This window comes from Mustela erminea, chromosome 5 (genome assembly GCF_009829155.1).
Source record: "Mustela erminea isolate mMusErm1 chromosome 5, mMusErm1.Pri, whole genome shotgun sequence".
In the NCBI taxonomy this organism is placed as follows: Eukaryota; Metazoa; Chordata; class Mammalia; order Carnivora; family Mustelidae; genus Mustela; species Mustela erminea.
The window spans coordinates 63,878,751-63,904,843 of NC_045618.1; the positions used below are offsets into that span (position 1 = coordinate 63,878,751).

The 26,093-nt window shown below is 44.3% G+C and overlaps 1 protein-coding gene across 1 annotated transcript; it reads right to left on the reverse strand.

Annotated features, from left to right (window-relative positions):
• On the reverse strand, positions 1-26,093 carry TGM7 (transglutaminase 7). Its single transcript, XM_032341800.1, has 13 exons — positions 26,036-26,093; positions 12,707-12,946; positions 12,019-12,264; positions 11,306-11,424; positions 9,458-9,586; positions 9,195-9,372; positions 6,598-6,736; positions 5,027-5,130; positions 4,415-4,657; positions 2,948-3,274; positions 2,405-2,565; positions 450-583; positions 1-202 (listed from the first exon to the last, which is right to left on the reverse strand). The coding sequence occupies exons 1-13, from the start codon at positions 26,091-26,093 to the stop codon at positions 43-45; spliced, it is 2,238 nt and encodes a 745-aa protein (XP_032197691.1). The 3' UTR covers positions 1-42.

Sequence of the window (26,093 nt, forward strand, 5' to 3'; positions counted from 1 at the left end):
GTAGGGGTTGGGGGGGTGAGGGTAAGGGTTGGGGAGGAGGGCTCAAGAAGCCCTGGAGGCAGCCACAAAGATGTCCCTGTAGCCCTTGATCTCCTTGATCTCTTTGCTGCTAATGAGGACTTGCAGCTGGCGGCGCCCAGTTTTGATGGGGTAGAGGTCCACTTGAATTTGGATGGTATGTCCAGCCACCAGCGTCCCAATGCTGAAAGTCAAAGAACCTGTTAAAGCTTTAAGTAACTGTCAGGGATTGGGGGTGAGGGGCGAGGGTGATCCGGTTTCCCCTCTTGGTGGGTAAGCACCTCCCATGCCTCAGTACCACCAAGCTCAACCTTCCCCAAGGAGGGTGGGCAAACGGGGGTGAGTAGGCACCAACCAGGAGATGAAGGATCATCCTGTGACCCCACAAGGTGCCCCTTGTCAGAGACCAGCACGAGACAAATGGTACATACTTCTTGGATATCTGCCCATCAATGAGGCCACTTCCCTCTAGGACCATGGTGCAGTTACTCAGAGCCACTGTCAGGGTATTGGTGAGTGTGATGTGGACCCTCAGTGCCTTGCCCACCTCAGCCCTTTTAGACACCTGTGTGGAGAGAAGGTGGGGATATTGTGGTCAGCTGGCCTGATTTCTGTACTCCAGCTCAGTCACCCGACTCCACCATCCCACTGTTGACCACCAGGGACTGCTTACTGAGTGGTAACACTGCTGCAGGGTGAGAAGAATATGAGCCCAGAGTATTCAAGGTTAACACATATCCTGACCTGTCTTAGAAGGTCACAATGCTTCAGGAAGCCACCATCGTCTGGGAACTGGCACCACATAGAAATCTATTTCCCTCCCCACCATCTGGTTCAGGATGGCAATTTGATTTTGACCTAAGGGCCAGCTCCAATCTTGTTAATCATGGCTGATAGAAATGGTGTGTTGGAAAGACTCCTGAGGACAAATCCAGAGTCAGATAGAGTTGTGATCGATTAGTAGTGTCTGACACAGGAAGGGGGTAAGGAAGTGGTATCCTATGTGCCATCTATATGCTATCAGCAATATCATTCCAAGGCCAAGGTCATATGATATAGCAGAACCAGGACCTGACCCAGATGTCCCAGGCTGTGGACAGGATCTTTTCCCCACGTTGCTCTGACATTAGAAACACTGAGTTTTTCCAGGTGTGTTCTGTGCATCCCATGGGAATCTGTCATAGGGCAGCACAGCCTTGGCCTGTGAGTGGGAGGCAGGGATTCTATCCTACTCACTCCTAGAGCTGGTGCCTCGCTCAGCTCCTGCCAAGTGGTGGATATTTGATAAATGAATGTTGAACTAAGATGAATTCTGACCACCCAGATCATACTTGGGACACGTTCTGGCTCAAAAGAGAATTAAAACAAAACAAAACAAAACAAGGAAAAACAAGAACACATCCTGACTTCTCTAAAATTCAAATGGAAGAAACAAACCCTTTGTACTCTAATGAGGGCAGCAAAGTAGAACAGGTAAAAATGTCTTTGGCTTCTCTCCTAGTGGTACAGATAATCCTTAGGTCCCTTACCGGTGGGGACCAATTAATAGTCTCCTCAGCATCCCATGTGTTTGCACTGGATCTTGTTGGGAACCAGGGGTCTGGGTAACAGGCAGGGTGCTCACCTCAGCACCACACTTTGTCTGCACTGCCCACTGTCTGCCACATCATGGTCTGACCACCTGACAGCAGGGCCAGGTGGCTTATGACGTGGAACCACTCAATTCTTGCTCTGGGTGGGGATGGAGCATGCTGCTAACAGATCCAGCAGGGGCAAAGCCAGCCTGGGACTAGGCAGAGGGCAAGTCCTTCAGAATGGGGTGTGGGGCTGGGAAAAGGAGGCTTCAAGGGAAGAAAAATCCTGGTAAGGGGAGATGGGGAACATTTCTGCTTCTATTGACCTTTCTTCTACCTGTGTTCCTTCCTCATGTAATTACTTGCCAGCCACATGATCTTCGAGCTCAAAGTCCGAGCCTCACCTTTCATTTGTTTTCCCTCTTCCCTGTCACACTTATATTAACATCTGCAGTCAGCTTTGGAATTTGACTTGTGTTTTTTCTCAAATCCAACTCCTCAACTCCATCTCCTATCCATGCCTCTCCTGTCTGTCTGCCTCTGCCAAGCTTTTTCCTTGCTTAAAATGCCTCTATCTCCATCTCATTTCTCTGTACAGTGTCTTCCTGTGTAGCTCCCACAAAATATCACTCCTCTGAGAAGCCTTTCACCCTGCCCTGCACTTTGCAGGGTACGAGGTAACATCATACTGGGCTTTAATCATATATTTGGTGTCTGAGGCAGGGACTATGTTCTGTTCACTGCTGGAGCCCAAGCCCTGGATTGGGTGAGTCAGAGGGCCCCCAGGCTCCATCTCTGTCCAGACACCTTACCTCAATAGACAAGTGAGGAGGCTCCAGAGAGATGTCTTTTAGGACCAGCATGGACCTCCCTGTATCCTCCACCTTGGCAATGCCAGACACCCGGATCAGTTTCTCATCTGTCAGCTTGTTTCTGTAATTGTCGTAGGGTAGCAAGAGCGGCAACTGTATCTCTAAGCACAGACAAAAGACACCTTGAGGAGTCTGGAAAGAGAGAGAGGAGAGACAGAGAGTATGTGTATGTGTGAGAGAGAACATGTGTGTGAGTCTGTATGTGTGTGCAAGTATGTTTGTGTGCATGTGTCTAAGAGAGATTCAGAGCACTTACCCTCTACCCACCACCCCCAGAGGTCACTGTTGTGTCTCCCCTGGCAGGATGGTGTCGGAGTACAGCACATAACATGCAACCTTCTGCCACCAGCAGCTTCACTGTCTGCCATGTGGGTGTGTTGGGGTGCGGGGATCTCCATGGAATCTGGCTGAACCATCAGCTTCATTCATGACCCCAAGGTTCCCATCCTTCTTGGCAACTTTCCAGGCCTATCTCATACTCACCCTTCCCAAAATCCAGGTTCAAGTGCACTGTTTGCCTCCAGAGAGGCTCCCGGGTTCCACCCTGGTGCAACAGGGCCTGGGCGCTGAAGCGCACCGCCAGGCTGATGGACCCCCGGGAGTGGACTCTGTCTGGCACCCTCCAGGCACGCAGTGTCAGCATTAGGTCCTGGCCCCACTCGGGGGTCCTGGCCAGGTGAAGCTGCAGCTGTGCAGGCTGGTCCTCAGGGCCCCCAGAGCCCAGCAGGTCTAGGAAAGGGGAAGAGGCCCTTCTTGGGGCCAGCATTTTCCGGGAAGCTTTCATGAACACAGATCGCTCCTCAGGGGATCCTGGCCAAAAGAAGAGCCAGTGAGGAGAGACTGAGAGACCAGGGGCCTCCTTTGGGAAGCTAGCCACCCCCAAAACTCTCAGCTCCCCTCCCAAAGCCCCAGCCATGTGAAGAGCTGCAGCAGGAGACAGGACAGCATCATGGCTGAGAACATGGGGATTGCCAGTGCTCGGTGCTGGGTTCAAGTCCTTGCTCAGGCACAGTCCCTTAATCTCTGGGTGCTCAGTCCTTTCATCTATAACCCAAGTATAGCTCCTTGCCTTCTAGAGTGGCCAAAATGGTGAGTTACATGAGTTGCTGAGCATAAGCACCCGGCATGGTTCTTTGTCGTCAGTATTGCCGCTGTCATCAAAGCCAGAGACTTCTTCCCCTGCCAGCATCCTCACTTCTAAAATACATGCTCATGTCTTCTAAATGGATCTTCATCTCTTGCTCCTGGGGGCTACTCAACATTCAGGCTGAACCCCACCTCACCCCAAACTGTGGACTTCTCTCTATAGTAGCTGCTATGCACCAGAGGCACTGCTCCAAGTGTTTTCTGTGTATCCACAACAGCCCTTGAAGGTGCCATTAACCCATTTTATAGATGAGGAAGTGGAGGCACCGTGATGGTAAGAACTAGGCTAGGCTTACACAGCAGGGCCTTGGTTGGTACTCAGGGTGTCTGACTCCCCCTGGCCTTCTTTGCAGGGACATCTACTCCCTTCCACAAGCCAGGCATCCTTTGCCTCCTTAAGCATCCACCCCCCCCCACTGTCTTGACTTAACGAGATCATGATATGACCCTAGGACAGAGTTTCAAGTAAAATAAAGGACATTCAATTTGAATTTCAGATACACAATAAATAGTTTTCAGTTTAGATATATTGCATACTATATTTGGAACACACTTATACTAATAAAATATTTGCTTATTTGAATTTATCTGGGATTCAGATTTACCTGGATACCCTCTACTTTTATTTGCTCAATCTAGCAACTCTAGGGCCACATGGCCAGGCTCCAGGAAAGCCCCTGGGAGTTCACCATGAGGGGGAGGTGATCAGGCGGGGTTTTAACAGGAGCAAGCCATCCTCACCGGGAGGCATGCAAAGGAGATATACCCACCCCCCACCTCCTGAGTCCCCAGGGCCCCAAGCACCTTCTGGATACTTGTAGGAGCTGGTAATGTTCTGGCGCTGATCTGACCCTACCATCTTGGTGCTGATTTCCTTCCCGATGGAGCTGGTGTTATGGACCAGGATTTCCTGGGCCTGGCCATTCCCAAAGAGCCAAATGACTTCATCAGCATTCACCTCGGCATACACAAATGGGGTGTCATAGGGCAGGTGGACCTCCCCTTCCCTGATGGCCTTCACAGAGGCAGGGCCGCAGCAGAACAGCCCTGTGGAGGGAACAGAAGTTGAGGACAGCTGCCAGCTGCCAGCAGGTGGACTGGGGTGGCTGTTGAGGGGTAGGGCGGCAGGGGCAGGCAGGGAGATGGGATGGAGAAGACCCACATCCACAGAGTCCTCTCAGATTCCCACAAATTCACCCAATCCTCACAGCCACCCTGTGAAGTGGCAGTTATCATCATCTTCCCTATTTTATAGGTGAGGAAGCAACTGAGAGGTCCTGTTACTCCTCTAGGTCACCCAGCTGAAGGCGACACAGTAAGAAAAATGCTGCTCCTTTCTGGCCTCCTGCTCATGTGGTCAGTGCCCGACCAGCCTCCGCACAGAGCCCAGACCCTTCCACAGGGCCCCTCACTCACCGCTGCTGGTTTGCTGGGGAGTGGGGTCCAGAACCTGCCAACCATTGTATCCTGGAGGAAGATCTTTCCGGATCATCCAGCACTCATTCCAGACGTGGAAATTCCTACAGAAAAGAGGAAGAAGATGAGGATTTATTTCAGAAGATTTGCCAGGTATTGGACACTATACTGAATCCTGTAGTTTATATCGGTTTTTTAATTAAAGTGTAGCTGACATACAATATTGTATTAGTTTCAGGTGTACAACATAGCGATTTAACATTTATATCAGTTATGAAACAATCACCATGAAAAATCTAGCTACCATCTGGCACTGCACAAAGCTATTATGTTTTAATTATATTCATGCCCCTCCCTTTTTTTACTTATTTAGAAGTCATTTCAAACTTACAGTAAAGTTGCAAGTGTAGTACAAAGAATACCCATCTACCCAATTCATCTATCATTAACATTTTGCCTATTTGCTTTATCATTCGCTTTGTTTCAGTATGGATGTGAATATGATGAATACATTTTCCCCCTTTGTTTTCTACTACGGTGTGTACTTTCTTAGAGATCTTCTCCTACATAATCATGTACAGTTATCAACCTCATCCATTTACTGCTGATACAACACTTTTTTCTAAATTACTGTCTATATTTCAGTTTTGTCAATTGACCTAGTGATGCCCTTTATGACATTCATTTCTGCCTGGTCCAGGATCACACGCATCTAGTTGGGTAAGGCCCTTTGTTTGCTTGGATCTGGAAGGGCTCCTCATCCTTTGTTGTATTACACTGACATTTGGAATATAGTGTTTATTTATTTGCCAGAGTGATCCTCATTTTGAGCTTATCTGATGTTTCCTCAGGATTATATTCAGATTGTGCATTCATACAAAGAATTCGACATAATTCTGTGATCCCACCTTCCCAGATACACCACTGCTGACTGAACAGGGGATGTTTCATCCTCTAGGAGCTCAGAGAGGGAGGGGCTCCAACGATAGCCACTAGTTCTCACACAACTCAAAGATCATACCTGGAAACTAGCTGGAAAGGAAAACCGGAAAATCAGATCTGAAGTAGAGCAGAGGAAAGAGGAGCCAGGGGAAGAGATGAGAGATACAGAAATGAAGGGATGCACAGAGATACACACGCATGTACACATGCACGCTCACATGCGTGCAATGAGAGTGGGGTAGGTAGAGGAAGAAGCAGGAGAGACTGAGGAAGTAGGCAAAGACAGCAAGTCCAGGCCCAAGAAGGCAAGCAGAGAATGGCACAGACGGAATGGCTCAAAGAAGGAGGAGTAAGAGGCATGCAGGTTTTGAGATCAGTATTCACAGACCACACAATCTATTCATTAAGATTGGGCTCTGGAATGTTACCCCATAGTCTTCTGTCTCTGAAATGAGTGTGATGTGATGACGTAATTAGCCAGAACAGTCTCCTAGGTGGCAGGATTACTCTCTGGGCACCAGCCACAAAGGGAAGGGTGATACTGCCTCAAGACCAGAGAGCAGTGTGTCAGAGTTTCCCTGCCCGTCCTGAGATGGAGCAGAGATCTGTTTGAGACTGTGTCCCCTTACCATATTTTGTCTCGCTTCCGAGTTGGCAGCATCTCTGCATTTTGGTCATAGTAGGTGTCAATGGTTAAGTTCCCATCCATGTTGTGTGCAGAACGAAAATTGGAAACCACACGGGTTGGAACACCTAAACATCTCATTACTAAAGAGAAGGAAAGCGTGGAGAATCACTGAGTCCATTTCAAGTCGAATCTTTGGTTTCCCAGGTATCCTTTCTAAGTTTTAAGCTGGAGGACAGAAAGAAGGCCAAGATTCTTGCAGATCCATACCTGTAACTTCTTTATTCTCAGGGCACTGCACCCAGGCCCAGAACCCTGCTGCCTACCTGCCCCATCAAAGTCTCCATCCCACTAGGAGAAAGAAATCATGTGAAGGTAACTTAAAACAACAATAAGCAACGCAGTTTATCATTTAGGGCTTTTTTTCACTCAGCAGCTTTCCACAGTAAAAACAGAGAACGTGTAATATTTGCTAATTCAAAAGAAAATAAGAAATTTTAGGCCTTATGTTGTGGCCAGTTTTAGGAGAAAAGCTGTGTGACTATCAGTAGGTGACTTAACTTCTCTGGCTTTTAGTCTCCTTATGTGTAACAAAATAAGGAAATGGACCAGCTGATTTACTGAAATACAGGGTTTGGAGGAGGTAAGAAAGAAATCAGAGAAAGGATAGAAGGGCAATATAGCCTTAATGGAGGTTAAACGGAAAACCTCAGGGACAAAGGGAACTTGCAGGTAGAGGTAACAACGATCTTTGACAAGGCAACAGCACCTTCTTGTGGCTTCTCAGGATAGTACAATAAAGCCTTTTTATTTTCTGTATTATTTTTTTTGTTATGTTAGTCACCATACAGTACATCATTAGTTTCTGATGTAGTGTTCCATGAGTCATTGTATGCATATAACACCCGGTGCTCCATGCAGTACGTGCCCTCCTTAATACCCAGCACCGTGTTAACCCATCCCCCCACCCCCTCCCCTCTGAAACTCTGTTTGTTTCCTGTAGTCCACAGTCTCTCATGGTTTGTCTCCCGCTTTGATTCTCCCCCTTTATTTTTCCCTTCCTTCTCCTAATGTCCTCTATAAAGGATTTTTAAAGCTGAGTTAAAATTTCATGTTAAGTGGTTAAGATCTACTCATTCAAAGCAGATACACATACACACACACACATCTACCCAGGGCCAAATAAAATCAAGAGCCAGATGTGCCTTTGGGACATAGGGCCCCACCTCAGCCAGCAAGACAAAGAGTTTAGATGAGGAGGTTAGGCAGAGGTTTCTTCTACCTCTCCCTTGTTCAGGAGGAGCAGAGGGTGCTTCTTAAGGCTGCTGGGAGGATAATAAGTAAGAAAAGTAAGAGAACTATTGAGATTGATCAATGCTTTGATTGATTCAAGACCCCAAAGGGAGCCAGTCACCTGTTCACAAGTCACCTGTCTACACCCAGCACAGCTTCTGGGCCTGTCACCCTTTGCAGGGGTGACAGCTAAACCAGGGCTGCAAGTGGCCAGAGGCTGTCTGATGGGAACAGCAGTCCCCTCACTCAGTGGCCCCAGGGCTCTAGGGCCTGGGAGCAAGGAGAGGCTTCAACGTGGAGAAAGGATGCAGACCTAGATCTCATCCTCTCATCCCAGTATCTAAGGACCCAAGCCCTCCTCCATGACACCTGCCTACCCAGGGACTTCTCAGCCCAGGCATGTGGCCATACTAAATTCTGATGCTGTGCCGAGCATTTTTCGGGGAAAATGGGAAAATGGAAGAGCAAAATGAGGTCCCTTGATTTGGTCACTTGATTTGAACATCTCCTCTGTCTGCAGTGCCCGAACCTAACTGCCAAGCTATGCTCTCCCTGTCAGGAAAATTTAGAACTTTGTCTTTGGCCTCTGTCTCTGTCTTCCCTGATCTATGTTCCCTCCCACTGAGAGCCAGTCCATTTATTCAGCAAACATTGACTGAGCCCCACAATGTAACAGGTACACTCTTCCTTGCATAGGGGAAGACAGGAAGGCACCTCAATATTCTGTCTTTCCCTCACCTTCATAGATAATCCAATCAACGCCTTTGCACTAAATTGTAATAAATGATCATGCATAAAACGTCGATGCTTCATGCAGGTATTTGGCCAAGTAGCAAACCTCCAATTGTAACTCCTCAAGAATCTCTCTGAAAAGTATTTGGTAGCTACCAGCTCTGCCCACAGCTGAGACCAGGCTTTCCCAGACCGTCTGCTTGCACCCCAAGTTTCCCCCAGCCTGTCCCTGATTCCAGGCTCCCTTGGAGCTGAGAAGCCTGACTGTGGTAGAAGGGAGCTGCCTTTGCCTCCACTTTGAGACCACAAGCTTCTCTTTCCGGGTGACCATTTTAATAGTCCATCTGCCATCCAGGAGTCTGCTGAATGATTGCAACAGGTCAGCCTCCCTCCTGGGCAAACATGCAAGACTCCTCAGTCTATGCTGGTTCAGGGTCACATGAACATCATTCCTTAGCTGGGGGGCTACCAACAAGCCACAGTTATGTGAAAATGGAGATCCTCAGAGCCCAACCTCAAAGGGTTATCACGAAAATTAAATGAATGACCCTGCATTCCCATCTCCCCACCACTCACCTGTGCACATTACAGCTGCAAAGACCCAGCACTGCCCATACTTCACAGGCTGCCTGCCCCTGGCTGACCACTGCCGCAGGATGGCTACGCTGCCATTCCATTCCAGCGGGCTGACCCCCCTGGAGTAGTCCTCTCCCCAGTTCCCCTGCAGCACACCGCTGTCATCATTGCTGTTGATCTGCAAAGGCCAGACAGGTGCGTTTCTGCAGTGCCCCAGGGAAGCTCAGCTCATCCCCAGACAGAGGCGGGAGAGCAGTCCTTACCATGGCGCTCACCACCCTGCAGATGTACACTGGGTCGTTCCGCTGAGAGTAGTCTTTGGACGGGTTCTCTAAGAAGTACAGGCTCTTGTTCAAGATCTCGAAGCAGATATCTATGATGTCCTCTTCAAACTTCCAAGTGATTTCAAGGGAGAGAAAAGAGAAGAGTATAAATGTCCATTATCCTGAAACATCAAGTCAGTGACAGATTTTTATAGATGGGGCATATGTGCTGGGGTTGAGGGTTAAATACTAGACAAAACCCTGCCTTCAAAGAGCTTACAAATCAAATTGGGAATTTATGAGATAAAGAATTCTGAAAAATGAACTGTGTGGCTCTGATGGAAAAATGCAAACAGAATTTGGAGGTGAGAGATCCCTATTGACCAAGAGATCGGAGAAGGCCATTGGTGCCAGGGGGCTTTGAAGGACTAGATGGACAGGAAGAGAGCAGGGTAGAGATGTTCACCTAAGGTCTTTGAGTTTGATTTCAAGGACAGGGTTTAGAGGTTCTTGTTTCTGGAGGACATGAGGGAGTAGGAAAGATCAGATGGATAAAAACAGGATCAGCCATGAAAGGAGAGGAGGCCGAGTGTGGGGATCCTGGAAATCAGGTAGAGGAGTTCAGCTGAAGCTGGGAGCCCAGGAGAAGCCAGTGTAAGCTCACGACGTACGTTTATAACATGTAAAGCAACACATGCTGCAACCCTTTTGGCTGCCAGATGCACAGGTATTTGTTTCAGTTTCAAAAAATTACACAAGTTGTCACAGAGGGAGAACAGGGCAAGGCCCGCTGTTCTCTCCCCACTACCTTCCTCGTGAGTATGGAGGGGGCTGAGATGTCAGTGGGAAGGAGGCAAAAAGTACATCCGTCATGGCTGGTGGTTGGGAGTGGGAAAGTTGCCCAGAGCCAAAGGTCCCACCCTTTCTATACTGACTGGATATTGGATATTATTAAAGAAATTGCTGTTCATTTCTTTAGTTATGATAATGTATTATTCAGTTTTTCAAAAAGAGTCATCATCTTTTAGAGCTATAAACAGAAGTATTACTGGACTGAATGATATAGTATCTACAATTTTCTTCCAAAAATTCCAGTGATGAGTTGGGAGGGACAGGGACAGCATAGACCAGGGATGGGCAGACTTTTTCTGTGAAGGACCAGATAGTAAGTACTTTAGGTTTTACAGGCTGTGGGGTCTCTGTCTCAGCTACTCAACTCTGCCTCTGTAACATTAACACAGCCATAGATGATAAGTAAATGAATGAGTGTGGCTGTGTTCCCATGAAATGTTATTTATGGACACCAAAGTTTGAACTTCATATAATTTTCACATCAAAAAAATTTTTTGGTTCTTTTTCAACAATTTAAAAATATGAAAATCATTCTTAACTCAGGGACCATATAAAAACAGTTAGTGGACTCTAGTTTGCAAACCCCTGGTGTAGATGGAATCAGGTTCACCATAAATTGCTCACTTTTGAACTTGAGAGATAGGTTTATTTTAGTAGCCTGTCTATTTGGATTATGTTTGTAGTTTTTTATATAAAATATTAAAAACTTGAGAGGCACCTGGCTGGCTCAGTCAGTGGAGCATGCCACTTTTGATCTCTGGGTTGTAAGTTTGAGCCCCATGTTGGGTGTAGAGGTTACTTAAAAAAAATCTTGAAACAAACACCAAAACCTTGAAAGATATCTCCCCTTCCTCCCTTGCCCTCTCTTACTGGATGGGAAATCGGCAGGTGCCACACACCCTGACTTTTGTTAGTGGCCCTTTGTGAGCTAATAGAGTTGATTAAGAACCAGCTTCAGGAGACCCGCCCCAAGCCCACTTTCCGTGACAGGGTTACCTGCCCATAGTTCCAGGGCCAGGCGGTGATGAATCTTTCATGACCCTTGTAAACAAAGCCATAGTCCATCATGATATACTCCTGTAGCAGTATTTCACTTGGCAGGTAGACATCATCCTCTGAGTGGTTAAGGAGTGGAGGGGGCAAAAAACAAAAAGTAATAAAGAGATAAGACAGCAATGACAGCGTCCTGCTGGATAACAGGGGAACAAACATGTTGCTGGCAAGAGAAATCAAGACTGGACCCTTTAAAAATCTACTTTGCTTTTCTAGAGGCCAGTGATAGAATCAGTCCCTTTAAAACATAATCATTATCTTTTGCTGATGGTAGAAGTGGAAAGCTTCTTGTAGAGATCTGGAAAATACAGATGATGGAAAGAAGATAATGAAAATCACTCAGTCCTCCCACTCCGAGATACCCACCGTTACAACTGGTGAATCCCAGACATTCTTTCTCTCCACTTAGACAATTAAGGTCCTACTGTGTTCCATTTCCTAATCTGTTTCACTTAACCTCACACCATGAACATTTTCATTGTGCCATTCAATTTTGGGGGGTTTTGTTTTGTTTTTTGGTAAAGATGGTTTTTAGTGAGCACATGGTAATATATGGCATAGATAGTTGACTTGTATCTTCTGGGTTTTCTCAGAAGAACCTCACTGAGCATTCCCAGTGTTTCGGGTTAGCATTACCCCCTGTGAGCAAGTTGTACCTGCATTCCAAGGGTTAAAAAGCAGAATGAAAGTTCCCAGTGGGTGAACCACACTGTGACTCTGACCCTGGGAGATCTCTAGCTTCAGAGTGTAGGGACCAATGACTGCGTTGGCTGGCGTGAAAAGGGCAACTAAGAGCGAGTTGGTGTCAATGGTGAAGTCAAAGGCACTCCAGACATTTCCTTTTCGAGCCTGGGTGAGAGAGAAGGTGGCTCGGGTTCCCAGCAACTCCTTGGGCGCCGGTCCTGTGTGGGAGAGAATGACCCCAGAGTGAGGTTTTAAAATCTATGTGACGTGATTCTAGGAAGAAACTGAGAGGACCCTCACCTCCTTGCTAATCTTTTTGGCTTAAGGCTTTTATTGCCACTGGGTGTCTTTGGGCAAGCCACTTAGGACCTCTGGGCCTCAGTATTTTTATCTGCAAAATGGGATCATAATACTACCCACCTGAAACTCTCAGCATGGGGATTAAATGAAATAATATGTATGAAGTGAGCATAGCACCTGTTGCATATGGAAAAATCAGCTATTACTATTACAACTGCAGTTTGCTGAGTTGGCCAAATCTTTCCTTAACATCACTTACAGCACCCTGGGGATCCCAAGAAAGGAGAGAGGAGGGAGCACTCAGAACGGAGAGGTGGGAGCCCTATAGGTGAGTTTTGCCTTGGGGTCAGGTGAACTCACCAGTCTCGGCCACGAAGGTGAGATAGTCTGTCCCAAAGTGAAAGGGTCGGTTGAAATGTAGTTGGAGCCCAAAGGACTGGCCCCGTCGCACGATGAGCCGCCTCAGGCCCATCTCCTGGGTGTGATGCTCTTTGTTGTTCCTCGGGCTCTGCAGATCCACAGACCTGAGCTCCAAGGCTGCCACTGGAAGGGGGCAAGGAGGAGACCAGTCATTACCCAGCTGTGGCTCCCTGACTCTGTCTTAGGTAGGATTCCATCCAGACCTTAGCCCTTCTGCCACTCTGCCTCCTAGTTTCACAGCCTAGCCTTGGAGGGCAATGTAGCAGGATCTGACCCTGGAGTGGGAAGACTGATCCTAGTGACCTCTGCCCCCGGACCCCCTTAAGAATTAGGGCCCCAGGAAGAGAAATGTTTCTACAGCACTAAAACTTAACCCTTGAAGGGCCACTGCGTACTATTAACCACTTTTTGACAGTCTTTCCAGAAGTTACTCTATTGTCCTACTGATAGAAGAAAGAGCATATTAGAATTTTGTACAAATTAAGTCAGTGAGTTGACTGGAGGCTGGGACCTCAGCTACGGGCTTTAAGATCCTAGGTGGGTGGCTTATTTCTCACCTGTCAGCCACATTCCATGTGTATGAGGGCACTGACTCTTCCCAGGATGCTCCTGTAGGTGTACACCTAATATACAGATTAAAGACTCTCATAGCTCCATGGGCCAGAGTTGTGGGCTCTCACCACCTCAGCTGTGAGGTCACTTATGTCCCTAGACATCAGTGTCCTCCACTGAGAAACGGAGACTGTGGTAGTCCCACCCCATAGGGTTCACATGGGCGTTGAGTGAGGATTCACGTGGAAAGACCATATTGTAGTGGCAGGTGGAGAGTCAGCCCTCAGTAATCCCTCATTGCTCTTAGTGCGAGGAATAACGCAGCCTCAGACTGCATTTGCTTTGTTATTTCTGCTGGTGGTATTTATTGCACTTACCATAAACGAAAATCTGTTAAGCCTTTGTTCCTAATAGCATATCAGTTTATCTCAGTGGTTCTCCACTGGAGAAATTCTGTCCCCTGGGGAAAATTTAGCAATGTCTGGAGGCATTTTTGGTGGTCACAACTGGGATAGAGCCCAAGGATGCTGCCAAACAGCATCCTAGAGGAAAAACAAATGTCGGCACCTACTTGGTTTTTGTGCCATTCACATTTTGAACTTCCACATATATTCTTTTTTTAAAAAAGTATTTTTTTAAAGACTTTATTTATTTATTTGTAAGAGAGAGAGAGTGAGAGCGAGCACAGGCAGACAGAGTGGAAGGTAGAGTCAGAGGGAGAAGCAGGCTCCCTGCGGAGCAAGGAGCCCGATGTGGGACTCGATCCCAGGACCCTGGGATCATGACCTGAGCCGAAGGTGCTGCTTAACCAACTGAGCCACCCAGGCGTCCCTTTAAAAAAGTATTTTATTGACTTATTTATTTATGTGAGAGAGATCAAGCAACAGGGTGAGGGGCAGAGGGAGAAGCAGACTTCCCTCTGAGCAGGGAGCCTGATGCCGGGCTCAATGAAGACTCCGTCCAAGGACTCCAGGATCAGGACCTGAGCTGAAGGCAGACACTTAACTGACTGAGCCACTCAGGTGCCCCCAAACTTCCACATATATTATTTATGTTTTTACTAAATGAGTTCACTTTGCTAGTTTCAGCTCATCTTTCCCACCTGGCTAGATTTCTTGAATTCCAGTTCTTTCACTCAAACACCATCCGAGGATTGCCTAAACTGTCACTGGCAATAAGATGGTTCTAAACATTAGGGCTTAAGTCAGAAGCCAATGGAGTCATGTTAGAGCTTTCTTCCAGGTTAATGCTGAGCTATTAGGAAATACTCTTTAAGTGTAGTTGTTCAACTACCTGTGACTACATCTAATACTTCACATGAGGAAAGTGGATTAGGTATTTGAATATGTTTTTCAGGAGGGCGCCTGGGTGGCTCAATCAGTTAAGCCATCTGCCTTTGTTTCAGGCCATGATCCCTGATCCTGGAAACAAGCCCGTCCCTCATTGGGCTCTCTTCTCAGTTGGGAGCCTCCTTCTCCTTCTCCCTCTGCCCCTTCCCCTATCTGTGATTTCTCACTCATTCTCTCTGCCAAATAAATAAATAAAATCTTTAAAAAATGTATTTCACAGTCTAAAGCAAATCAAATTTAATATTTACATCTTTCCCACAAATTTGTTAAACTTTTGGCTAAAAACACTGTTCTTGTTGATCCCTTGATCTCCCTTCTTGTAACCTTCTTTCCTTGAGGTAGATTCAAAGCTGAATTAGTGGATCAAATAATACAAAGTTTTTAACTTCTTGATGTAACGTAGGCACTTAAATAATTACATTATTAGAACCAGAAAAGTCAGGGCAAGATCTAAGACAGTTGTTTTTGGGTTACTTAATAGCATTTTTTTAAAAAGTCAAGTCCAATCCATTAGTAGTTAGAAAATAAATTTAGAGAAATGTGACCAGTATTTTTTAAAATAGAAAATATCACAATGTATCACACATAAGTAGAGCAAGTGTAATTTTATGTGTAACTGGGTCATGATGTGAACTGTGGGTCATAGTCAAAAATTTGAAAACTGGCCTAGATACTGGTGGAAACGGATTGCATCTTCTCTGTTCCTGAGGGGTCTGATGTATTCATACCAGGAACTGCAAGACCTCTGAAGGAAGCTTCTCCACCCCATGTATAGAGCCCAGTAGCCATTCCACCTTGAAAGATCAGATTCCCAAAGAAGGCAGTGAACAGCACCCAGGAGTGCTTATATCACTTCCACAGAAAGGAACAGGACTGGGGCCAGCCTTTTCCTGGCTGCTGTTCACAGCTGGAAACATAGTTCCTAAGGGCAGCCAAGTCAATTCTCCCTTTACCCAGGCTGGATCTTGCTTTGGGAAGGAAAGGGGAAGAGGAAGAAAGAAGATGTCTTCCTCTCCATGCCTGAGGTTGCAGTGCACGGAGAAAACTCATTCTCCTTTGGAGACTCGGGTTTTCTTTTTATTCCACTTAATAGCACTATGTATTTGGCTCACTAAAGTGCATTTCCTGTCACGGAGACAGTGACTTCAGAGAACAAAAGGGAGGTCCTTCAAGGGAGTAGGAAAAGAAAACCAAAAGGCTCAAGAAGAGGGTCAACAAAGCAGGAAATCAAGCAGAAGCAATTAGTAAAAACATGTCAGCACCCATAAGGCCTTCTTGACTTGGTCACAGGCCCACCAGAGTTAATGACTTGAGTGAGGGGACAGTAAGACCTGGCCACGTGATTCCTGGTGGTTGACTAATATGAAGACAAGGAACGATCAAAATATACCCCCATGTATTATTAGTCTTAAAAAGTTGGGGGCGGGGCGTGGACATTTAAACAGCCATCTGTCTGTGATGAGTTCTGAGGTGAGTGCTGAACCTCCTGCCATTTGAGACCAAAGCCTGAGGCAGCCTTGCTCTCGAGGGTGGATCCGTCTTTGCCCTTGGATCTTAGCTCAGAGGTAACCACTACACTCAGGCTTTCTTTGGCCACTGAATATGATGCCTCACCTCTCACCCTATTGCTTGCCATCACAAAACCCTCCTTATTCTCTGCTATTCATAATATCTAGAATTAGTTCCTCAGAAGCAGAGACCTTGGCTGTCTTCTCATACCTGGATCCCCCATGCCTAGGATGGAGCATGGTTCTTAATTGCTGTCAACGGTAGCTAATGCTCACTGACTACCTACTACATGCCAGGCACCATCAGAAGTTATTTTATTAATCTGAAACCATTTCTGTTCTTTCAACCACTCTGTGATGGAGGTGTTAATATTGTTCCCCACATGCAGAGAGGTATAGGGAAGAGCTGGGATTCAAACCCGTGTGGGCTAGTTCCAGAGCCTTCCCTCTTAACCTTCACAGTCTCCTGCCTTCCTTGGTGGGTTCTCTAGGATGTTTGCTGCAGCAGTATGTGCAGCGTGGATAAAGTACAAGGAGAATAGCCCTACAGGAGGGCATTGGGGCTATAGGGGAAGAAGAGAGAAGCTCACGATGGTAGCAGGTCTAACATGAGTGGGTACTTGACTCCAGGCCAAGATGCTGCTGTTCGATTCAGTGGTAATGGGTACACCTATCCATGGTGGGAGGATAAAATGGTACAACTTTCTGAGGACAATTTATCCGTATTTATTACCAAAGAAAAGAAAGTCTTAAAACATAAATACATTTGAGCCATAAATTCCTCTTTTGGAAATTTTTCCTAAGAAAAATCATAATTTGTGTATAAAAATGTAAGCAATGAGGATCTTCAGTTCAACCCAAATATCCTACAGTAAGAGCTGGATATGTCAACTTTATTCCTCTCATCTCAATGTAACCAACAGAAAGAACAAAGAATCTGAGGAAATAATTCATGAGACATTAAGAAGCAACATAAAAAGACTCAAACCCGATATGGTAAGAGGTGGCACTATGGGAAATTCCTCTTTCCTTTGAGTTTTTTGGTATTGTCCAAGCTTTTGCTTTGAGCATGTATTCCTTTTGTATTTAGGGTAAAGTGTTACTTTGGCTAGAGGCAGGTTTTTAAACAGGAGTGACACCCTCAGAGCTGTAGGTCAGGATTAATCTGGCTATGGTATGTAGCCCAGACGGAGGGGAAAAGTCTGGGGTTGGAGGGGCGGTGAGACTCTGTCCTAATAACCCAGATAAAAGGTTAAGACGATCTAAACAAAGGTGTTGGCAAGAAGAAAGGAGGGACCGCCCGGTGTGTGCGAGGGACTGGTGAGGGACTGGCGTCCACGGGCATGTGACAGGCTAGTAAACACTTGTGGAAATACCTAACTTCCAGGGCTTCCTTAAGCTAGTTTGGATGAAGACTCGGGCAGGTTAAAAGCATGCACAATGTCCTAAGCAACGTCCTAGGCAGTCAGGCTACCGGTGAAAGACTGGAAAGCTCCAGAGATAACCAAGGGTAAATTATCCTAGGCACAGCCAGCAATGAGTTTGGCACCGGCCACCGAACAGCAGGTGCACTCTGCTCCTTCTCCTTCTCCTGCCTTTGTCCCTGCATTCAGTCTAGCTCCTCTGTCAGTATCTTTCTTCTCTTTTCCCCCTTCTTGTTATTATGATAAGTTTAGTGCTTTCTTATATACTCCCTTCCTTTTCATTGCTTCCCTTTTAAAAAATGTGAAAGGGTATGGCTTTGTGAGAGCTCTCGAAGATTCCTAAGGGATGAGATTACTGCAGAGTGTTTCTGTGTCTCTTAAAGTGTACAAGAAGAAAAATGTCACATTATCTAAAGGTTCAAGTCCAGGTTTCTTTGTCAAGCATTCAAAGCTCTCCCCAATGTGGTGCCAACATATCTATCCAAACTTATCTCCCAGTAGCCCATAAATGAACTCTGCCTCATTCATGTTGTGTCTTCTAAATAGATCATGCTTGGCTGGCTCTACCTCTGGATGGTCCCTTCCCCAATCCCTACATCCCCACGGTCTCCATTCTTGCAGCAAAATTCAGCATCCACCTTTTCCACGAACTCCTACCCAAGCATTTAGGAACATGGAGATTTCTTAACACCTGTAACAATAGTTTTATATCTGGGTAATATTTCTTGAGTGTTTTTAAGCCCCGGGCTTTATATTTATTATCTCCTTCTATCCTTACAACTACCCAAAAAGATATTATTAACTCCATATTATAGGGAGCAGACAGACCAGCAGTGAGCTTAAGTAACTTGCCAAGTGTCAACTACCTAGTAAGTGGAAAAATTGTCATTCAAACCTAGACAGCTTGACTTCAAAGCCTACCTAGCTTTTCACATTTGGCTTGTGGTTCTGGTCTGGAGGTTTTCACCTTTTTTTTTTTTTCTCCCAAGTAAGTGAATATTGTGCTTTATTCAAGTGAGAGTGTAATGAATAGACCTAAGAGGAGCTGTTCTGGTGGAAGAGTGGGGAGCTTCTCTGTAGAGCCCTAGGGGTCTAAAGAACACAATGAAAATCATAGATTCTTCCCAACCTCCTCATCTGAAAACGCCAGGTGGTCAGGTCAGAATCAATTCCAGAGCCCACCTGGTGTCCCTCTCTTCTTCTCTGGAATTTCTCGGACTCCGAACCATTTATTTGTCGGTTAATCATGTACTACTAAGCTGTTTCTTTGAAACACTATTTCCCTTTAATGATATCTACAGGATTAACTGTATTACGTAATTGTTTATACCTAGAACTCAGCAATTCAAATAGCTGCTAGCAGGAGCCAAGTGTCCCTAAATTTTTAGGCCTAATGCAGCAAATGTAATAAAGGACATATATCCATAATGTAGAAAAGTTGCTATAAATATTAAGAAGCCTTGCTGTAATCAGAGAAATGCAGACTAAAACAATAATGAGATCCTGTCTTTGATCCGTTTAAACTATTTAAAAGATTTTTACAAAATCTTTTTATTTTATTTTTTAAATCTTTTAAAAAAATACTTTTATATTTTAAATTAATTTAAAATAAATTTAAATTTTATTTAAATAAAATTAAATTTAAAAATATTTTTTAAATATTTAAAAATATTTAAACTGTTTAAAATAGCATATTCTGTGAATATGCTATAAATGGAAGTGTACTGTTTCATACATTGATGGTGTTAGTATAAATTCATACAGATGTTTTAGAGGAAATCAATTGATATTGAAGAGGAACAGAATATGCCAACCCAAAATATGGCACTTTGACATAAAGATTATTTTGAGCGCTTGAGAAGCAGATACAAGAAAAGGTCTTGGCACTTCCCCTATTTGCCTAAAAGCAGGATGCACATTTACAAAGGTGTCCCTCCTCTACTCTACCCTTCTCTACCAGGCAGGGTAGAAGTCCATCACCAGAGACAGCTCTAGACCCTCATCACCCAGATATGGCACCAGAGGGAATCTATATAACAAACTATTAACTGGCTCTTCTCTTCTATTAGTTTCCCCCTAAATTTACCTTCCTACAACTTTCTGCCCTAGGTACTCCAAGTCCTTCTCCTTTGTCTTGTCACTTCTTTAAAAATGTCTTGTTCTCTTGTTGAGATGCTTACAAGCCCAAGTTCTAATCATCTCTTTGAGTTACTCATCACTAAGTGCTCCCATGTGTGTGCAAAGTACATGTTAATACACTTCAGTTTGTTTTCTGTTTCTTTTATCAGTCTATTTATTGGTCCCCAGCCAATGAACTTGACTGGGTAGCAGGAAAAATAGTGAAGTTTTTCCTCTTCTATAATATCCATTAAAAACTTAGTGGGTATTGTCTTTGAGCTAACAATTCTTTTAGAAATCTTTCATATAGGGGCACCTGGGTGGCTCAATGGGTTAAGCCGCTGCCTTCGGCTCAGGTCATGATCTCAGGGTCCTGGGATTGAGGCCCGCATCGGGCTCCCAGGGAGCCTGCTTCCCTCTCTCTGTCTCTGCCTGCCTCTCTGTCTACTGTGATCTCTCTCTGTCAAATAAATAAATAAAATCTTAAAAAAAAAAAGAAATCTTTCATATAAAAAAGACTTTCACACATATGCAAAGTTTTATCAGGAGGGATGTTCATTGCAGCATTATTCATAAGAGCAAAATACTGGAAACAATCTAAATGCCCATGAAAAAGGCATAGTAACAAATAAAACCATTTTTATTAATAAATTTATTAAACTATTTATATGCCCAGAATGGAAAATTATATATACTTCATTTAAATTTTTTGATAGATAAGTATGCAGTGGCATGCAAAGATTTCTAAGATATATGATTAAGTTTTTAAAAAAGCAAGTCAACAGATAATATGTATTACATAATTCCATTTTTTAAAATGAAAAATTCTATAACATCTATTATTATCTGGAAACAGTTAACCACATTGTTAACAGTTCTCTCCCATGAGGAAGGAGCTGGATTTAGAGAACATACATATGTGAAGGGGGACTTGGCATTTTTTATCCTAAAACGTGAACTTTTTACTTTTTATAACAAACATATTTTTTGTGTGTGTTTTACTTGCTTAATTAAAGTATAGCTTAAAAAAGATAATATAACATTTAGGCTTAGGTTGAGGATACCTGAGGGGGAAAATTACCCTAGACGTTGGCAAAAAAAACACCCTAGAATCTAGTGTACAAAGAGATGTCTTGAGACTTCTCTATTAAACTATGACTTGTGGTATAATACCATGTATATCGCTAATCTCTAGTAGTTTCTGTGATACATAAATTTGGACACAATTTTAAGAAATACAGAATCCATGTTTAGTGTCCTCTCCCAGCAGGCCTTGTGTGCCTGCCAGGCTGGAGTGTTCTTTACATTCCTAGCAGCAGAGGTTCTGAGGGGACCCAAAAAAGAGCCTGAGTTCAGAGGGCAGAAGCAGCACTCTCTAAGGGGAGCTCAGAGTCAGAGGAGAAGCTGGGCCAGGAAAAAGGTCTAGGATCTAAGAGGTGGTCTTCCCACAGCTGCAGGGTTAGCCAAAGAAATGGCTTCCCAAGTACCAAGGACATCTGGTGGGAAAGGTCAAGATCCTTAAGGGCTTCCTCAGACTTCTCAAGGACATTCCAGTCACAAGATGTCAAAGCAAAGTTTGCTCACAGCTTTAAGGTTAAGCTGAATCCATTCATAAGAAAAGTAATGGTTGTGCCCCAATGATTTATATCTTCCGAATGAAAGTGGGGCAATGGGGGGAAGGAGCCAGATTACAAAATGAACTATCACCATTCATGTAAGTTCTCCTGTCTCTTCTGTTCACCCCCCACCCTCCCCAAACACCTCCCCTCTCTTAATTCAGCACCTCAGAAAAGTCAGATTCCCGGTACTCACTCTGGTCCATCTCCCTCCTTCTTCTGTCAGCCAAGGCCCTTCAGCTAATCAGTATTAAGATTCCAGACCTAATTGTGTCTTTGAGCATTTACAGTCATCCTCCTAGAACCTTTTCTCGCATCCTGAGTTGGTTGGGTGGGGCTGCCATTTCCTCCTCCTCCTAGGACTCCTCCTGCTCTTAATTTCCCCACTGTTCCGGATGCATCTTTGCATAAGGAAAGAAGTTTCTGTCCTAAGCCTTTTAAAAAATTGCTGAGGGATTTGTTTCTGTGGCCTCCTTTTTAAGCTGAGAAGACTCAAGTGATATGGAAGGCAAAGCATGATTTGATCTGTCCCTTTGCACCTATGTCACTCTAAGGCTTGGGACCCAGTTCACTCTAAACCAGCTCAGTCTGGTGTCAGGCACTGCCAGATAGTCAGTGTCCAGATGGGGACAAGTAAGGAGCAGAGCTGCCCTCAGGAAGGTCATTCACCAGTGGTCATGAAAACAGATTTGAACAGCCCATTAGGACCTGGAGAACTTTGCATCTTGAAAAATGAAGTATGTTGACACAGTGAATTATTATGCCATTGATTAAATATGAAGTTGATAGGGGCAGGTGAGTGGCTCAGTCAGTTGAACATTCAACTCTTGCTTTTGGCTCAGGTCATGATCTCAGGGTCATGAGATTAAGTCCCACTTCTGGCTTGGTACTCAGTAGGGGGTCTGCTTGAGATTCCCTTCCTCTCCCTCTGTCTCTTCTCTTGCCACCCCCCAACCCCAGCTTCTGCATGCTCTCTCTCTCTAAAATAAATAAATAATTTTTAAAAAAAAATGAAGTTGGTAAAAGTTTCCAATGACAAGGGGAAATGCCTATAAATAGTGTTAACTAAGGTGTGTTGGGGGGGGGAAGCAGGGTACAAAAGCAGTGCAGCTTATCTCAGTAGTGTAAAAAATGTTATTTATATAAATAGACCCATCTTTAAAAGATGGAAGAAAATATAAAGTGTGATTGTTTAAGAGCAGTGGGATTGTGAATGATCGTGATTTGCTTACTTATACTTTTCTGAATTAAAAAAATTTTTCATGGTGGGAGTTTAAGATGTTTTTAACCAGGGAGGAAAAAAAAATGCTTTTCAGGTGGTGCCTGGGTGGCTCAGTGGGTTAGGTCTCTGCCTTTGGCTCAGGTCGTGATCTCAGGGCCCTAGGATAGAGCCCCACCTCCGGCTCTCTGCTCAGGGGGTAGCCTGCTTCCTCCTCTCTCTCTGCCTGCCTCCCTGCCTACTTGTGATCTCCCTCTCTCTGTCAAATAAATAAATAAAATATATATTTTTTAAATACTTTTCAGAGTAAGGGAGCAAAGTGGTAGGAAGACCATGACTGGAAATCTGGACATGGGTATTTTACCTGATTCACACTGTAAAGGGAGAAACAGAAGTATTTAGTCAACACACCTGAAGGAAGAATTTGGTTTGGTGAAGAATAGTGCTGCAGAGAAAACATAAAGCTATTTACATGTTCACTGATCATTGTCAAAGGTATGTAAGAGGTGCCTAATTCCCTGGGTTAATCTGTGTGATTCATCGAAAATTCCCACACCTATTGTAACCAAAGCTTTCTGTCACATCCTCTGCCTTTTTTTAATGTGTTGGATGTATTTAGGAAATAGTCCTCAATTAGATGCATTAAACTTACTCATTACCAAGTGTTTACTGAACACCTCAGGGACTTTATTTTATTTAAAAAAAAAAAAACTTTGGCTCAGAAAAATATACTTTTGTTACTAGTGCAAAAATCTCTTGTATTAGAACCATATGCTCTTTTGAGGAAAGTAGAATTTTTTAAAAAACCTCTTTGTAATAGAACTCCTAATTCATACTGAAGATATTTTGAAAATAGAATTTTTAAAATGATTGTATTTATTTATTTGAGAGAAAGAGAGCATGAGCAGGGGAGAGGGGCAGAGAGAGAGAGTGTGCTGAGCAGTGAGCCCAACACAGTGCTGGATCCCAGGACTCTGAGATTATGACCTGAGCCATGATGACAGACCATTAACCAACTGAACCACCTAGGCGCCCTGAAAATAGATTTTTTTTTAATGGTAGAGGGTAGTATACATTTTGGTAAATTTCCTTCCTGTTATTCTGTCTATGCAGAGGTGGGATTTTTTCCTTAGTAGTAATCACACTGTATATTGAGGACAGGACCTGCTTAAAGTGTGAATTTCCATATAAAAAATTTGCCATCTTATTTGAAAATACAGCTTTCACAGTGTAATGACTTTTGCCTTGTAAAAATAAACTTTCTTGTCTCAAATTCTATTTATTTATTTATTTATTTATTCACTCACTTACTTATTTGGGTGGGGGCTTAGATGAGAAAAGAGGTTACTCCAAAAATAACCACAGTACTACTATTTAGGTTAATGAAAGAAATTTCATTCGGTCAGCCTAAGAGCCTCATTAAGACTGGATGTCCTGGGGTACCTGGGTGGCTCAGATTGTTAAGTGTCTACCTTGGGCTGAGGTCATAATTCCAAAGTCCTGGGAGGTGTCCCGCATCAGGCTCCCTGTTGAGTAGAAAGTTTGCTTCTCCCTCTCCCTCTGCCCCTCCTCCTTGCTTGTGTGAACACTCTCTCTCTCTCACTCTCAAATAAATAAATAAATTCTTCAAGGGAAAAAAAAAAGACCGAGTATCCCAATTTTCCCTACTATTTTGATGCCTTTCCTTCCTTTGTTTTACAAGTTTGAATGCCTGGAATACTGATGGCACCATACTAGAAGTTTCAAGGCAAACAAAGGTGGCCTTCAACCCAAAGGAGCTTACAGTCCATTGGTGGAGAGGAAACACGCACAATATCCTCTACAAAGGAAACTGCTCTTCGTAGGCTCAAAACAGTGGAGGTCTACTAGGGAGGAGCTCTGGAAAGGCTTTGTGAACTGTGAGCAGCCACTGGCAGATGAAGAGGATTTTAGAAAGAAAGCTGGTGTGAGAAAGGCATTCCGGCCAAAGACACAGCACCAGTAAAGGGGAAGAGCAGGGAAAGCCAGGGCTTCTAAAACCAGCAGAGGAATTGGCTGCAGCAACCCAAACTTATTTTATAAACCAGTTGTCTTTGGTAGGGAAAAAAAGGAAGAGAGGCTTGAAAGCTCGATAATGGTGGATAACAAAGCTACTTTTCCTGCACTGCTTTAGAAAGTATAGTTTTATAGCTGCAAGTGACCAGTTTTAAAACCTAAACATCACTGAAAAAATTGAGCTTTTAGGGACGGCTGTGTGGCTCAGTTTGTTAATCAGCTGCCTTTGGCTCAGGTCATGATCTCAGTGTCCTGGGATCGAGTCCCACATCGGGCTCCTTGCTCCCCAGGGAGCCTGCTTCTCCCTCTGCCTCTGCCTGCCATTCTTTCTGCCTGTGCTCACTCTCTCTCCCTCTCTCTCTGACAAATAAATAAATAAAATCTTTAAAAAAAAATTGAGCTTTTGATTACCCCTCGCTTTTTGTCATACCACCACCTACACCAGCTCCTTCTACATGATTGTCAAACCCACCTGGAATCTAGCTAAGCAGTTATATTTGGCAAAAAGTTTTTTTAATGGAGTTAGAATCACATGATTAAGTTATCAGTATCCATCATGGTATTGCAAATCATGTTCATTGACTAAGTATATTATATTCTGTGTATAGATTTTTCTCAAAGACAAATGCCTAATATAGTCAAGCTTTAAATTAGGTTTCCTGAACAGAAAAGATTTTCTTCCATAGAATCATCTCTGTTTTGATAGTAGACTAACCTCTGCTAGGGTTAATCCACTAGATTTGTCCCAAACTCTGAGTACCCTTAAATCTAAAATAAATACAGAACAGACCCCCTGTAACCCTCTCCTGGCTCCATATCCTTGTATGTGTCTACTGCTTGAAGATCTTGCTGTTACTTCAAATTCAACATTTTCAAAATTGAATCTTGGTCCCACCCAACCCCCAAATTCATATTCTTAATCATCCTTGTAAATATTATAAATCTTCATTAGTTTTTTGGAGGCTTCTGTTTGATGGTTATGTGACCCAATGGATAAGGCACGGGCTTCTGAGTTAGAGAAGTGGTTCAGGATCCAGCTCTGTCCATTCTGAGATTTAGTGCTTCCCTGACTATAAGCAAGTAAGCCTTGATGAGCACTCTACTCTTACATAAAATGGGGCTGATAGCAGGGCCTACTTCACAGAGTTGCTTTGAGAATCAAATAGATAATGTTTGTAAAAGCCTTAAAGTGCTACACAAACATTAGCCAGTTTTATTTGGTAATAACAGTAATATTTATGATCCTTCAGAATGTGAGGTTCATACAAGAATGTGTCAAGATGGGCTAAGCTTCCCAAGGAGACATTCATGACCATAGAGAACTTGCCATAACCTAGTCCAGCCCAATCTCATGCAGCCTTGTCTTTACTCCTGGCCTGATTATTCTCAAGGGGATGGAAAACATATATGACCTGAACAGATTAGGTCATACCCTTGCTTCAGACTCACCAATGACTTGCCTTGCTCCACAGTTCAAAATCTTCACAAGGCTCTCACGTTCTGCCAT

Coding starts and splice junctions, on each gene's coding strand:
- TGM7 (XM_032341800.1), bottom strand. CDS start 26,093: ATGGCAGAACGTGAGAGCCTTGTGAAGATTTTGAACTGTGGAGCAAGG. Junction 11,425..12,018: donor TTTTAACCCTTGGAATGCAG/GTACAACTTGCT, acceptor TTAACCACTCAG/AGGATGATGTCTACCTGCCA. Junction 9,587..11,305: donor GGCCCTGGAACTATGGGCAG/GTAACCCTGTCA, acceptor ATCACTTGGAAG/TTTGAAGAGGACATCATAGA.